We start from the raw sequence: 15000 nt of genomic DNA on the forward strand, positions 1-15000 counted from the left end.
CTTACTTTTATTTAGCTAACATTCTCAAGGCAGGCCTTTGACTTGTAACAGAGTATTTTCCCTTCACAGTGTGGTATTAGTACTTATACCTCAGTAAATGAAGTCACCACATCACTGCAGATTGTACATATTGTCCCAACTAAAGTCATGTTTGTCATGTTTGTGCTCTAAATATTATAAACAATGTTTTACCTCATTATATTGTATTTATTACTTCAAACATTTGTTTGGGTGTCTTTTGTCACAGCTGGAAACGTGTTTATGTCAAAACTGTGACTCTGTTTCCATCTTCAGAGGAGGCAATGTGTCTGTAGTGTCTTCAGTAATGAGACAGTGTGCCGCCTCCTGCTGGACGTTTAACTTCAACACACTGTGAGCGTCAGCACATGATCGTCTTCAGGACGCAGGACGGACATATTTAATATCACCTCGTTTTTATTTAATTAATAGAAAATGGTTTTCCTGCTGCGGTCAGAGGAGACGGGAGAGAAATGTCTTACTGAGGACAGACAGACGGACAGGGACATGTCCTGATGAGGACAGACAGACAGACAGACAGACAGACGGACAGGGACATGTCTTACTGAGGACACGGAGCGTCCACGCTGCAGAGTCCACATTGAGTCCTGCAGCACTGATCAGCTGACACTTGTATGTCCCCTGGTCCTCCTGTCTCACTCTGTCCATAGTAAGAGACAGACGGGTCCCGTCCTGTCTCTGCTGCAGACCCATCCTCACCGGACCCCCGTCCTTCAGCCACGTAACCACAGCAACAGCAGCAGACGAGACTGAGAGCAGGAGAGAGGAGAGGACACTTCAGTCTACAAGCTGAGAAGCGTCAGTGCAGCTCCTCACGGGGACACAAGTGACATGAAAATAATGATGTCCTTTATCTATTGACCGTGAAGGACTCAGGGAAGTGTTTATCCTCATGATGTGTTCAAAGAAATTATCCAACAATAATTTCCGTTTTTTTAAGTTTCTGGCTTTGATAAATGTTAAATTTTGGCAATTTTTATTTTGGCAGGCCTGCAGATTTAGAAGGCAGGTTTTCTTTAAAAATCACCAAAAATTGCACAAGAAAAAAAAATCTAATATTTTTAATGGAAAAGAAAACCGGGATACAATTTTAAGGAAAAAAAGTGGCAAAAAGTTTAAAAGAAAGACAAAGAAGAAAATGTCAATTATTTATTTCGAAAATGAAAACAAAAGAAAAAAACAAAACAAAAAAAAACAATAATTACCTAAATGTCAATAACAAAAAATATTGACAATTTTTTAAACTAAACAAAAATCAAAATTCTAAATTTAATTTTAAATTTTCTTTTGAAAATCTAAAAAATGTATTACAAAAATACAAAAAAGTGCTAAAGAAAAGAAAACTGCCAAAAAGTTTTTGAAATCCCCCAGAAAATTAAAAATCAACAAAAAAATTAAAGGAAAAAATGGACTATTTGTTGTTGTTTTTTTAAGAAAAAAAAAATCACTGAAAAAAACTAAGAGAAAAATACCCAAACATTAAAAAAAGAAGAAAATCACTCAAATCTTTTTAAGAAAAAGCACCATCCTTAAAGTAAATATACAGCCACTTAAATCCAAGAAGAGCTGCTGGTGACATCAGCCGAAAATGTCACAGCGGTTCAAAAACTTCAGGTCATGCTGAAAGGTGAGACTTACCTTGGCAGGTGAATGTGACCTGAGCTCCCTCTGTGGCCTCCTGGTCCAGAGGAACGGCCTCGAACCGCAGGTTGGACCCCACGGACCTCCTCCCGGCCCTCAAACACACAGATAATAACACCAAAGAGGTTTCACAGAGGAAAAAAATCAATAACTGACATTAATAACAACAATAATTTTACATTTGAATTTACAGATGACAGCTGCAGCAGGCTCACAGAAACGCCGTAATCACCAGAGCCACTGAGCTAAAGCTAACTAGCTTCATCTTCATCATCACGTACAAACTGTGTTTCAGGGATTAAAGCTGCTTTAATTCACAATCACACCTACAACATCCGTTAGCTAGTGACACAAGTTAGCCTCAAAGTACTGTTAGCTAACGTAAAAACTGACTGATGTCACATTAGCCAACATGTACCTAATGTAACACAAATAATACAGCAAAATACCAACTAAACCTGACAAAAAATTACCTTCACAACATTACCTTACATGTACCATTAGCTAACATAGTATCGTAAATATTAAATTATCTAATCTTACTTAAGAAAATGTAAAATTAGCTTCTGTAACATTAACAACCGTGCTCCTGTGACATTAGCTAAGGTAATATCAGTCAATGAAAAATCAGCTAATGTTACCTTAGCTAACGTAACATTAGCTGACATAAAATTACTTTATATGACTACCGAACATGTAAAATTTGCATACGTATACATAGCTGATGTCAAACAATGATTGTAACATTAGCTAATGTTTTACAGTATAAATGTCTATGATATAAACTAACATTTAATGAGTTCATGTAGCATTAGCTCATTTACACGTTAGCTGACATTAGCTCGGTGTCTGGACAGGTGAGACTGTACCTGCTGCTGTCTGCCTGCTGGACTGAACCAGTCTGAACCGGATCGGTACTTAAGACTGAAGGGACCTGCAGACAGAGACACAAGCCTTAAAATATTTTACATTAATATGATATTCTACTTTCATCAAGTTTATTTCTTTAACCATCATCAGTCCTAATCATAAATATCAAATGTTCAACAATTTTCTGAATTTTAACCCTTTTACTGCCACGTTTTTGTCATGATGCCACTATGTTTTTAGATTTGAAAAAAAAAACCCCCTCAAAACATGAATTATTTTCAGTCTGGGATATGTCAGTGTGTGAGTGTAGCTGCTGACAGTCTGGGATATGTCAGTGTGTGAGTGTAGCTGCTGACAGTCTGGGATATGTCAGTGATCAGCAGCTACATTGACTGTGACAGGTCACCTAGTGGAAATAGCATGTATTTCCTCCATATGCCAAATATGGTCAAAATGACCTCATCAGGTGGAAAATAGTCAAAATGACAAATTCAGAGTCAAAAGCCCAGAATGACACCCAGAAATAATACAAGTCCTGTTTTTCTGCTCTGATGGCTGTGGGATCAAAAATGTCAGTTTGAATGGGTTTCAATGGAGCATTTTTGGACCTGAACAGTCTGAATGTAACTATTTAGTTTCCACAGTGTATTTTAGACTTATTGTAGGAGCTGAGCTGCAAATTCACTGATTACACTCAAATACACAATCTGGACTACATTTAGGACACATGCATCAACACACACACAGTTATCACAACAGGAAGAAGAAAAGAGACGAAAATGAGACAAACAGTCACTAAGGGATGATCATAGCAATAATGCCAGTAATACAATAATAATAATTATCATTATTATTGTGTTACTATTATTATTATATTATTATTATTATTATTATTATCATCATCATCATCATCATCATCATCATCATCATCATCATTATTAGTAGTAGTAGTAGTAGTAGTAGTAGTAGTAGTAGTAGTAGTAGCAGCAGTAGAAGTAGTATTAAATTTGACTGTGACCTCAGCAGATGCAGTTCTCCTCTCAGCCACCGCATGGAGCTGTACAGGTCTGCTCCTCCAGGAGGAGGCGGTCTGAGAGAGGAGGCCCTGCTGCTCCTTGTGCCTGGACCTGGCCTGCTCTGACTCCATGCTGGGAGCAGTGGGAGCAGCTGTCGGGTGACTGGTCCTGCTGAGTGTGTCCTCAGCATGGTGGACGCTCCTGCAGGAGGAGACCTCAGTATCAACACGTGACGGCTGCCGGGTCGACGATAACTTCTTGTCTCTGATGAAAACAAAGTTCTAACATTCAGTTGAATGATATAACAAAATGATTTAAGGACTCAGTGAAGTTTTATAAAAACATTACACACTGTTGATGTTTCAGTCTGTGTGTTGGGAGAGTGTTTTTGATTTTTGGGATGATTTCAGGGCGTCCTTCCTCTTTTGGTCCAACGTTCAGTTTTAGTTTGATCCAAACCACAATTACAGACAGTGGTAAAATGTAACTAAGTACATTTACTGAAGCCCTGTACTAAAATATGAATTTGGGGTATTTGTACTTTACTTGACTATTTTCTTTTCATGCTCCTTTATACTTTTACTCCCCTACATCTCAGAGGGAAATTGTACGTTATATTTCATTACATTTATCAACAACTTTAGTTTACAGATTCAGGTTTTGCATAAATATCATAAGAAGCATTTCTAAAATATTATGTTTTGTATTAATTTTAATTTAATTAGCAAACGGGTTATACAACTACAGCTGCAATGATTAATTTATTAATCCATCCATCCATCCATTTTCTTCCTCTAATCCGGGGTCGGGTCGTGGGGGCAGCAGCCTAAGCAGTGAAGCCCAGACTTCCCTCTCCCCAGCCACTTCGTCCAGCTCTTCCTGGGGACCCCGAGGCGTTCCCAGGTCAGCTGTGAGACGTAGTCTCTCCAGCATGTCCTGGGTCTTCCCCGGAGCCTCCTACCGGTGGGACGTGCCCTGAACACCTCACCAGGGAGGCGTCCTGGAGGCATCCTAATTAGATGCCCGAGCCGCCTCATCTGGCTCTTCTCAACGCGGAGGAGCAGCGGCTCTACTCCGAGCTCCTCCCGGATGACCGAGCTTCGTACCCTATCTCTAAGGGAGAGCCCAGGCACCCTATGGAGGAAGCTCATTTCGGCCGCTTGTACCCGCGATCTTGTTCTTTCGGTCACTACCCAAAGCTCGTGACCGTAGGTGAGGGTAGGAACGAAGATCGACCGGTAAATCGAGAGCTTTGCCTTTGCCTCAGCTCCCTCTTTACCACGACAGATCGGTGCAGAGTCCGCATTACTGCAGACGTCGCACCGATCCGCCTGTCGATCTCCTGCTCCATCCTTCCCTCACTCGTGAACAAGACCCCGAGGTACAGTACTTAAACTCCTCCACACTTAATTTATTAAACAACCAGTTAATTGACATACAATTAATTGCCAACTATTTTGATAAAAATTTGAGCTAAGATTTTTTTCCTTTCATAATTTTGAGTTTTTTTGGATGTTTTCTCTTCTTTTTTTTAAAATAATTTTGAGGTTCTTCGATTTTTAAAAAAACTCTTATTTTTACTGTTTTGAGTTTTTGAGATGTTTATTTTCTTCCTTTTTATAATTTCAAGGGTTTTTTTTATCTTAGAGATTTTTCTGCACTGGGTAGTTAATTTGAATACTTTGAGTACTTTTTTCTGATTATGCCTACTTACTTTTACCAACACTTTCAGTGCAAGACCTTTACTTGTATCAGAGTATTTTCAGAGTGGTGAAAGTTCTTAGGGGTGTGAGTACTTTGTCCACCTGTGATTGCAGGTGTGAAACCTCTCGGACCAAACAGACGAGTCCGGATCAAACTGAAACACAGTTCTGTATGTTCTGAAGTTTCCAGGACTAGAAATTGTTTTTTAAAATGCGTGAAAACCCTGCGGAGCTGCGGCTGGAGTTCAGCAGATTCAGTGATGATGACGGCGCCTCGGACTCCGTTTGGACAGAAATCTGCTGTTTTAAACCAAAGTGAAGAAATAAATGGGAGTCAGCTCCTGATGAGCCTTCTGACGCAGGTGAGACTCACCTGGACGAGTCCTGAGGAACACCTGAGAGGACAAACAGCACACAAACGATCAGTTCTCACAGGACGCGACGACACAAAACAAACATCCTGCGCTCTGATTGGTCGGCTCACCCTGGACGTGGAGCGTGGTGGAGGCGGTCGCTGTTCCAGCGCTGTTGGTCACCGAACACGTGTAACTTCCTGCATCCTCCACACGCACTTCCTTTATCTCCAGGAAGTGCAGACCAGAGCGCTCGAACATACTGACCCGCCCACAGGAATGGAGCTCCGCCTCCGCCTGGACAAGTGGAGACGGCAGCCAATCACAAGACGGCAGCACTTTAATGTAGTCTGAATTCCTCCGCTCTATCACAAAGTTGTCACTAAGCTCCACCCACCTTGTACCACATGACCCAGGGCTGAGGGCGTCCCGTCATCTTGGCGCTAAACTTCACAGTCTGTCCCGTCTTGGCGAACACGCGGTTCGGTTTGGTGACAAACTTTGGTGGACTCTCACCCCAAATACTGGGTCTGCTCTCCACCGCTGGGACTGCAGAGCGACACCTGGGGGATCATGGGAAATAAACAGAAAACATGATGATGTCACAGTGAAGGTGCCCTCTGACATTTTGGCTATGAAACATCAGAACTTCATCATTTTGTTCTGTTGGACATTTGTGTGAAATTTTGTAACAACAAGTGAATGAATTTTAGATATTTTGTTCACCAGAATCAGTTGGACTCAACGCCATGATGACCTTGACCTTTGATCACCAAATTCTAATAAGCTCATCATTGAGTCCTCATGGATGTTTGAAGAAGAAGAAGAAGAAGAAGAAGAAGAAGAAGAAGAAGAAGAAGAAGAAGACGAAGATGAAGACGAAGAAGAAAAGTCTTTTACTTTCAGGTTATTATTTCTCAGCCAAGAAAAGCACTGAGCCTCAGCTCCTCCTCATCAGAGACGTGACATAAGATGCTTCAACAGCATCGACATCAGCATCGAGATCAGGCCCAGTCTGAAGTCTGTCCCTTCGGGTCAAGAGGAAGAAGAAGACGAAGAAGAGGAAGAAGAAGAAGAGCTCACCCTGTTTTCATGGAGGACGGGAGGCCGTACTTCTTCCCAGAAATCTCTGCAGGAGAAAAAACACGAGCACATGAGAGAAACAGTTTGGCTTCTTGAAGGACTTTTATTTCAGTCTTTCCATCTTCATTCAAACAAGAAAAGAGCTGCGATGACTTCGACAGGAGGCGAGTTTATCTGCACAACACCTGTCACGGTTTAAAGGGCCGGACGTGAAACAGGAGGTAAAAAAACACCTTAAAAACGAACGCTGTGAACGACAGAAATAAAAGCTGGTTGAATGAGGCTCCGACATTTAAAGTCTGCAACAAAATGCAGCTGAATTATAATAAGTGCTTCTCATACGATCATCACAGAGTCGGTCCAGCAGAGCGATAATGTGATTAGGGTTTACATCTTCAAAAGCTTCATATTCATAAAAGCTTCACAACCTGAGCGCAAAGGTTATAGAAGCCAGTAAACCAGAATAACTGATTGAAGTATTGACGAAGTATTGAGCTCCACCTCAACGTCTCAGTGGAGATGTTCAGGGGGAGATCTAAAAATTGTTGACTTTTGTGTCACAGAATATATATTTTCTGCACATAAAGGTTCCTAAAATAATAAAAAACAGAAGTAATATGTCAATGTTGTGTTTATTCGCTCATTACTTTCCATCTCTGAACATCCGTCTCCACTATTTAACTTCTGTGTTTATTCCTGCTGCGGCCGTCTGTGCGTGAAGCGGCGCTGCGCTCAGATTCCTACGTTTCCGTATTCACCTGAACTCCTCATCGTCCGACAGAAGGACAGAGACAGAGAGGACACGTTGTAACACTTTATAAATGTCACATGTTTAGTGGTGCGCACTGGAAAATGTGGCTCCCCTGAAAGTGGGAGTGTCCCACAGCGTCGCTATGACAACCAGCTACACTGAGCCAGTACTATTTTCTGATGAAGAAACGATCCTCAGAAAAGTACCTGACACTAAAGGCGAGTATTATAGAGTAGAGCCAGTACCATGGAGTGTAAAAGCGCCAAAGTGTCTTTAGGGAAGGAGGAAACAGTCTCTCATGAGCGTGAGATGTTAAAAATGTTAGTAATAACATCAGCTGGCTGATCGGCACATGTTTTTAGTACACAGCCAGGTATATCATCTGGACCAGCAGCTTTATTTATATTCACACATTCTCTTACAGTATCAGTAGTATATAGTGTATAGTTATCAGTAGTATTAGCAGTATTTGCAGTAGCAATACCAGTATTAGTAGTAGTATTTGCAGTAGTAGTCCCAGCAGTGTCAGTAGTATTATCAGTAACATCAGTAGTAATATAAGTAGTATCAGTAATATTTGCAGTAGTAGTCCCAGAATTATTAGTAGTATCAGTAGTATTATCAATAGTATCAGTATTATGGGGGGGGGGCGCTATGGAGCACCGAGGAGAGTAGACGTGTCCCCTGACTGCTCCGAGAGAATGTGACCGTAAAATAGTCTTTATACTGTACAGGCTGCACTTTACTAGTCCGAGAGAATTCATAACGAACTTTGAAAACTTTCTAGCTTGACTGGGCCTCTTTTTCTAATCGAGTACAATGTCAAACACGCCAGCGTCTCAAACAGGAGTTCTGTGAGAGGAGGCGCAGCATCGCCTCTGCCCGAGCCGGCCATACTAACAACAGAGGGGGCTAATGCTACTAGCGCTCTTGATGCTACAATGCTGCAGTCAATGATGAACTCGTTGAAAAGTGATATATTCGGGAAGATTGATGCCCTGTCTACGTGTTCGCGCTCTGAAATAACTCCTCCGGGAGACAAGAATTGAAAAGCTCCATTGAACCACTTCAGCGAGCAGTGGAAGCGCATGAGGCGACGGTACAGGAACTTGAGCGCACAGCCACAGATCACAGTTCCCGTGTAAACGAGTTGGAAGCCACTGTCAGCATGCTAACTACACAAGTGAAGCGCCTGGATGACAGATGTGAGGACCTGGAAGGCAGATCCAGGAGGAATAACATACGCGTGTTGGGTATGCCAGAGGGACTGGAGGGACCTCGTGCCACTGATTTTATCACCGAACTACTTCAGGATCTGCTTGGTCTGAACGAGAAGCCCCTTCTCGACCGTGCCCACCGAGCCCTGCGAGAGAAACCAAAGGAGGGTGACCCGCCTCGACCCTTCATTGCGAGGGTACACTTCTTCCACGTCCGGGACCCAGATCTTACAGCGATGGGGAAACCTCCCCCCTTCTCTTCAAAGGCAAGAGGATCTCCATATTTCCTGATTATACGCCCTCCGTGGGCCAAGAGGCGAGCCGCGTTTGGTACAATCAAGCGCCGTTAACCTCCGCCTCCTACCCAGAGGTAAAGTTTGGTCTCTACCCGGCAACACTCAGAATCACTATGCCAGACGGGACATTTCACAGGTTTGAAGATCCTGCTAAGGCCACAGGATTTTGTGAACAAGAACTGTGGTAAACTGTCCCTCTCACGATGTAAGGCGAAAGTGCACATGTATGCGTGTTTCAGCTAGACTGTTTACATTAATGCGGACTACATTTCCCAGGTGCCTTATCCGGTCCACGTGATCGTTTTTTTTTTTTTTCTTTTTTCTTTCTTTTCCTGCAGTTTCATTTGGATTCCTGAAGGGAAACTACTATCTTAGTTTGAATTGAATTGATTTGTTTTTTGGTTTTGTTGTTGTTTACAATTATTATTGTTATTTTTTATTATTTATTTATCTCATATTCTGATAAATAATCCTAATATAGCTATTGTTTTGTTGTTTTTTCATTTATTTATTTATTTATTTATTTAAATAATTATAATTTTTCATTTCTCCTTTTTACCTTTACTCTTTTTAGCTGGTTGCGATTCCACTCATAGGCACCCAGTTGCTTGTTTTATGTATGATGGTTATTCACTGTAATTCATCTCAGGTAGCAATACTGTTTTTTTCTGTTAGAGCTACCATGGAGCATTTTGGATTGTTTGTGTTCAAGGAGTTTTTTGCACGCATCTCAGTTGGGGAGATGCTTGTGCTTGGCTGGCAAGGGGGCGGGTTCTGTGTATTTTTTGTACTTTTCTACATGTTTTTTAAGTATCTGTTGGTTGTAATGTCAGTTGCTGCAGTTTCCAAATCTATTGTGAGGTCAGTCTTCCTGCCAATGCCACTGTTACCCTCCTTGTCTTTATTGGTTCTAAATGGACCGACCCAGATTAGCTCAACAGCCTGATGGAAACGCCAAGTTAAGTTTATTAGCTGGAACCGTAAGGGACTAAACTCCCCAATAAAGCGCAATAGGGTTATGCACCATCTTCAACACTTGGGGCCCAGGTAATCTATCTTCAAAAACACACTTTAAACCCTCTGCTTATTCAAGAATTAAAAATGGGTGGATCGGCCATGCTTATTATTCTTCATTCCACACTAAGTCTAGAGGGGTTGCAATTTTGTTGCACAAATCAATCTCTTTCACATGTTCTAAGGTGGTCTCTGATCCTAATGGCAGGTATTTGATTATTACTGGCAAGATATACGATACCCCGGTTTTATTAGTGAATGTTTATGCCCCCAATTGGGATAATGCAGATTTTTTCAAGCAGCTCTTTTCTAATCTTCCAGACTTGTCCTCACACCTTCTCATTTTCGGAGGTGACTTTAATTGTTGGCTCAGTCCAGAGCTGGATCGCTCTTCCACAAAGAACACTACACCATCAAAATCTGCTAAGACGATTAATGCCTTCATGAGGGAGTTTGTTGTTTCAGATCCTTGGCGTATTTTTAATCCCACCGGTAAAGTGTATTCCTTTTTTTCAAATGTGCACCACACATTTACTCGAATAGACTACTTTTTAGTCGATAACAGAATTCTCCCCTCCGTTAGTTCATCTTCATATGGGGCTACAGTAATTTCTGACCACTCTCCTGTCAGTTTGAGTATCCGGTTTAGAGGTTCCATCCAGCCACAAACCCCATGGCGTCTTAATGTGCGTTTACTTTCTGATGAAAATTTCGTAAATATGATCTCAGACCAAATTGATATGTTTTTGAGTATAAATAAGACCCCCGAAACCTCTGCATCTATATTGTGGGAAACTTTAAAAGCCTACATTAGAGGGCAAATAATCTCTTTTACCAGTCATGAGAAAAAACAAAGACGGGAAAAACTATCTGAACTAACAAACCGTGTATCGCTTCAGTTGGACAGTCTATATGCAACCTCACCAACTCCAGACGGTACAAAGAACGCCTCTCTACAATCTCAATTTAATACATTGACTGCAGACCATGCTGTTGATTAACTCCGTGTTCATAATAGAAGTAACTATTATGAACACGGTGACAAAGCTGGCAGATTGCTTGCTCATCAACTACGTCAGACCACTTCTTCCCATCAGATTCCCCAAATCCAAACATCCTCAGATATCACTATAGACCCTGAAAGAATAAACAAGGAATTTAAAAAGTACTATGTTTCACTGTACACGTCCGAATCCAGTTCTAACATAGAGGACTTTGATAGCTTTTTCGCCACACTTGAGATCCCACAGGTACAACCTGATATGATTGAACAGTTGGAGAAACCAATAAGTGCCACTGAACTTTCTACTGCTATTACGTCTATGCAAGGTGGCAAATGTCCCGGGCCAGATGGCTATCCGGTAGAATTTTATAAAAAATTTCATCACAAATTGATCCCTCTTTTAATAGACATGTATAATGACTCATTTAAGTCCCTTAATTTGCCCCCAACACTTAATCAAGCCTCTATCTCTCTCATTTTAAAAAAGAACAAAGACCCTCTTTCCTGCTCCTCTTACCGACCAATTAGTTTACTTAATGTTGATTTCAAGTTGCTGTCTAAATTGCTCGCCCTACGTTTGGAATCTGTGTTGCCGACTATTATTTCCCCTGATCAGACTGGATTCATTAAAAATCGCCACTCTTTTTACAACTTGAGACGACTCTTCGATACAATTTATTATGCTCCAGCAACTTCGGTGCCAGAAGCTGTGATTTCCTTAGATGCTGATAAGGCTTTTGATCGTGTGGAGTGGCGATATCTTTTCTACACTCTGGAGAAATTTGGTCTCGGTAGGAAATTTACTTCATGGGTGAAGCTACTATATTCCTCCCCCCAAGCTTCAGTGAGAACAAATAACACCCAGTCAGAATATTTCTCCCTTCATCGCTCAACCCGACAGGGTTGTCCCCTGAGCCCTCTTTTATTTGCTTTGGCCATTGAGCCTCTTGCTATTGCGCTCCGTTGCAGCCCCCGCATAATAGGCATTTTCAGGAATGGGATAGAACAGAGAGTTTCTCTTTATGCAGACGATCTCCTCCTTTATATTTCTAATCTCTCAATGTCTGTCCCTGCAGCTCTCTCTATTTTTGACTCATTTGGTGTTATATCTGGCTATAAATTAAACTTCAGTAAAAGCGAACTAGGTCCTTTAAATAAAGCAGCAAACGACTTCGCTTTACAAAATTTGCCATTTAAAATTGCAAAAGATGGCTTTACTTATTTAGGGGTTCAGGTAACTGACAAATTTAAAGACTTGTATAAGGCCAATTTTATCCCCCTTTTGAACCATGTACAAGAGGACTTTGACCGCTGGTCAGTGATTAATCTATCATTAACTGCACGCATTAACTCAATTAAAATGAATGTCCTCCCCAAGTTTTTATATTTATTTCAACGTGTACCCATTTTTCTCCCGCAAATCTTCTTTCGTAGAATTGACACCATTATTTCAGAATTCATATGGAGTAAAAGGACCCAAAGGATACGCAAGCAATTCCTTGAGAGACCAAAGGCACTTGGGGGAATGGCTCTGCCAAACCTGAGATTTTATTACTGGGCTGCCCACCTTAGAATAATACAATTCTGGCTGCAGTTTGACTCACACCATCCCATGCCTGCCTGGCTTGCATTGGAAGCTGACTCCTGTCATCCAGTGTCCCTGTCAGCATTAGTTCATTCTCCCATTAAGAGCTCTTCCTCAAGCTACACGAAAAATGTAATAGTTAAAACATCTTTGAGAATCTGGAATCAGTTCAGGCGCTATTTTGGCCTTCAGACCTATTCAGTATTAGCTCCAGTAATGGCAAATTATGCCTTCCCTCCGTCCCTGGTAGATGGTGCGTTTACAATTTGGTCCGACCTAGGTATTAAATCTTTTAAAGACTTGTATATCGATAGCAGTTTTGCTTCTTTTCAACATTTATCTGAAAAATTCTCCCTTCCCAAACAGCATTTCTTCAGGTATCTCCAGATTCGCAGTTTTGTTAGTAGCAGATTTCCCCAGTTTCCCAGTCTACCTGTTGAATCACCATTGGACACATTCCTTAAACCAGCACCGGCTCTGAAAGGAATGATGTCACATATCTATGTTCAGATTCATTCCTTACGTATGGTTTCCTTAAACTCCATTAAATCACTCTGGGAGGCAGATCTCGGAGAGGAAATTACTGAGGAGCTCTGGGAGGATGTCTTTGACAAAGTACATAAATCATCTATCTGTGCAAAACACGGACTGATCCAGTGCAAAGTTGTACATCGCACCCACCTCACAAAGGTTAGGCTGTCGCGAATCTATAAAGATGTGGACCCGACATGTGACAGGTGTCACCAAGCTCCAGCGAGCCATGCTCACATGTTTTGGTCCTGCTCTGCTTTGCAGTCCTATTGGGAAATCTTTAGATCAGTGTCCAAGGTTACTGGGAAACTGATCAAACCTAATGCTATGATTGCACTATTTGGTGTGTCCACGGTGCCACTCTCCTCCCTAGAGGCAGCCTTTATAGCCTTTGTCACCCTTCTTGCCAGACGACTGATACTGTTCAAGTGGAAATCTTCAACAGCCCCATCACACATAGTATGGATAAGAGAAATCCTTAATTGTGTCAATATGGAAAAAATCAGGTGCATAAAGAATGGCTCCCTGAGAAAATTTTTTAAGATGTGGGACCCTTTTTTCAAATATGTACAAGAACTGGACTTCCAAGAGACTTCTTAGTGGCTAATCAGGATTCTCACCTGCATTACTCATGAAGTAACGAGCAGCAACTGACCAACACTGTAGTACTTTATTTTGATTTTGATTTTTTTTTTTTTCTCTTTCTTTCTTTTTATTTATTTTATTAATATCATTCTTGTATTGTTTAGGTCTTGTCCCGTCCTAGGTTTGTATTGCTTTGTTTGGTCTTCATTGGCACTGTTGCTTTGTCAATACTATATTGCCCAAAGGTTACTGTATTGTTTGTATTGTTGTCGCTTATGTGTCTAATTCTGAAAATGTTAATAAACAGATTGTGGAAAAAAAAAAAAAAATAGTATCAGTATTATTATAAGTAGTATTATCAGTTGTATCAGTGTAGTCTAAACAGTATTTCAGTAGTTTCAAACCTCCCAGGAGGATCTCCACGGTAACCTGCCGGCTCCCTGCTTGATTGGTCGCCCGACAGGTGTAATGACCCACGTCCTCCTCTGTGACTCCGCCCACCAGCAGGCTGAAGGTGCCCCGCCCACTCTGCTGCACGACGCAGCGCTCTCCACCAATCACAGCCCTCCCCTCTCTGAACCATGTGACCTGAGGCTCAGGGTGACCCCGCACCTGAAACACACACACACACACACACACACACACACACACACACACAGTGTGAAGATCTCTTTTTCTCGTTTTATCTTTAAACATATTGATGATGTTGATGATGTCATCCTGAATCAGTCGTAATGCCCTATATGAAACTTCCTGTTTTCCATGTTTGTGTCTCAGAGGACAGACGATGTCCCACCTTCCCCTCCAGCCGGGCGTCCCCCCCCAGTGTCACCCGGGCGTTTCGGGGGGGAAGGACGAAGGCCGGGGGTTCGATGCATCCTGTTGACAGGCTTGTTGCCGTAGAGACGGCGGAGGAAGCTGAAGCCAAACGGACGCCGCTCATCCTGAAGAGACAGACAAAAAATAAACACAGATATTGAAATCATATCGTCTGTTAACCCTTAAAAAAAAAAACAAGTAAAGCACTTTAATTTGTTTCAAAAACATGAGAAGGCAACGAGCGACTCAAGAAGAAATGACCAAAAAATGAACAAAAAATTGTAAAAAGAAAGAAAATGAGCTGAAAACTTCCCCCCACACATGCACGCACACGCACAGAAAAACAAGGACAGGAACGTTTTTAAAAGTGAGGAAAAAAGGAAATGACCTTTAATAAACTACTTAAAAATTCTGATAAATCTGTCACATCATTTTGAATATCAAAATATACAGTAGATAATTACATAAATTATAAATACAGCACTCTGGACATT

General features: G+C 41.5%; 1 protein-coding gene across 2 annotated transcripts in view; it reads right to left on the reverse strand.

The window, feature by feature from the left end:
* Nucleotides 1-15000, reverse strand: part of mylka (myosin, light chain kinase a) — a 69262-nt gene that overhangs the window by 43033 nt on the left and 11229 nt on the right. The window contains exons 2-11 of one of the 2 annotated variants that reach the window (XM_088083829.1): nucleotides 14484-14631; nucleotides 14092-14299; nucleotides 6706-6751; nucleotides 6020-6185; nucleotides 5754-5919; nucleotides 5643-5664; nucleotides 3569-3767; nucleotides 2550-2614; nucleotides 1678-1775; nucleotides 585-788 (exon numbers count right to left, since the gene is read on the reverse strand). In XM_088083829.1, coding sequence (XP_087939955.1) covers nucleotides 585-788; nucleotides 1678-1775; nucleotides 2550-2614; nucleotides 3569-3767; nucleotides 5643-5664; nucleotides 5754-5919; nucleotides 6020-6185; nucleotides 6706-6751; nucleotides 14092-14299; nucleotides 14484-14630 — 1321 coding nt within the window. In that variant the 5' untranslated portion in view covers nucleotide 14631. Of the gene's footprint in view, nucleotides 1-584; nucleotides 789-1677; nucleotides 1776-2549; nucleotides 2615-3568; nucleotides 3831-5642; nucleotides 5665-5753; nucleotides 5920-6019; nucleotides 6186-6705; nucleotides 6752-14091; nucleotides 14300-14483; nucleotides 14632-15000 lie in introns of both variants that reach the window. The other variant, XM_088083828.1, reaches the window with a different exon arrangement.

The sequence above is a fragment of the Plectropomus leopardus genome, chromosome 10, assembly GCF_026936395.1.
Source record: "Plectropomus leopardus strain MGB_pleo_1.0 chromosome 10, ASM2693639v1, whole genome shotgun sequence".
NCBI classification, from domain to species: Eukaryota; Metazoa; Chordata; class Actinopteri; order Perciformes; family Serranidae; genus Plectropomus; species Plectropomus leopardus.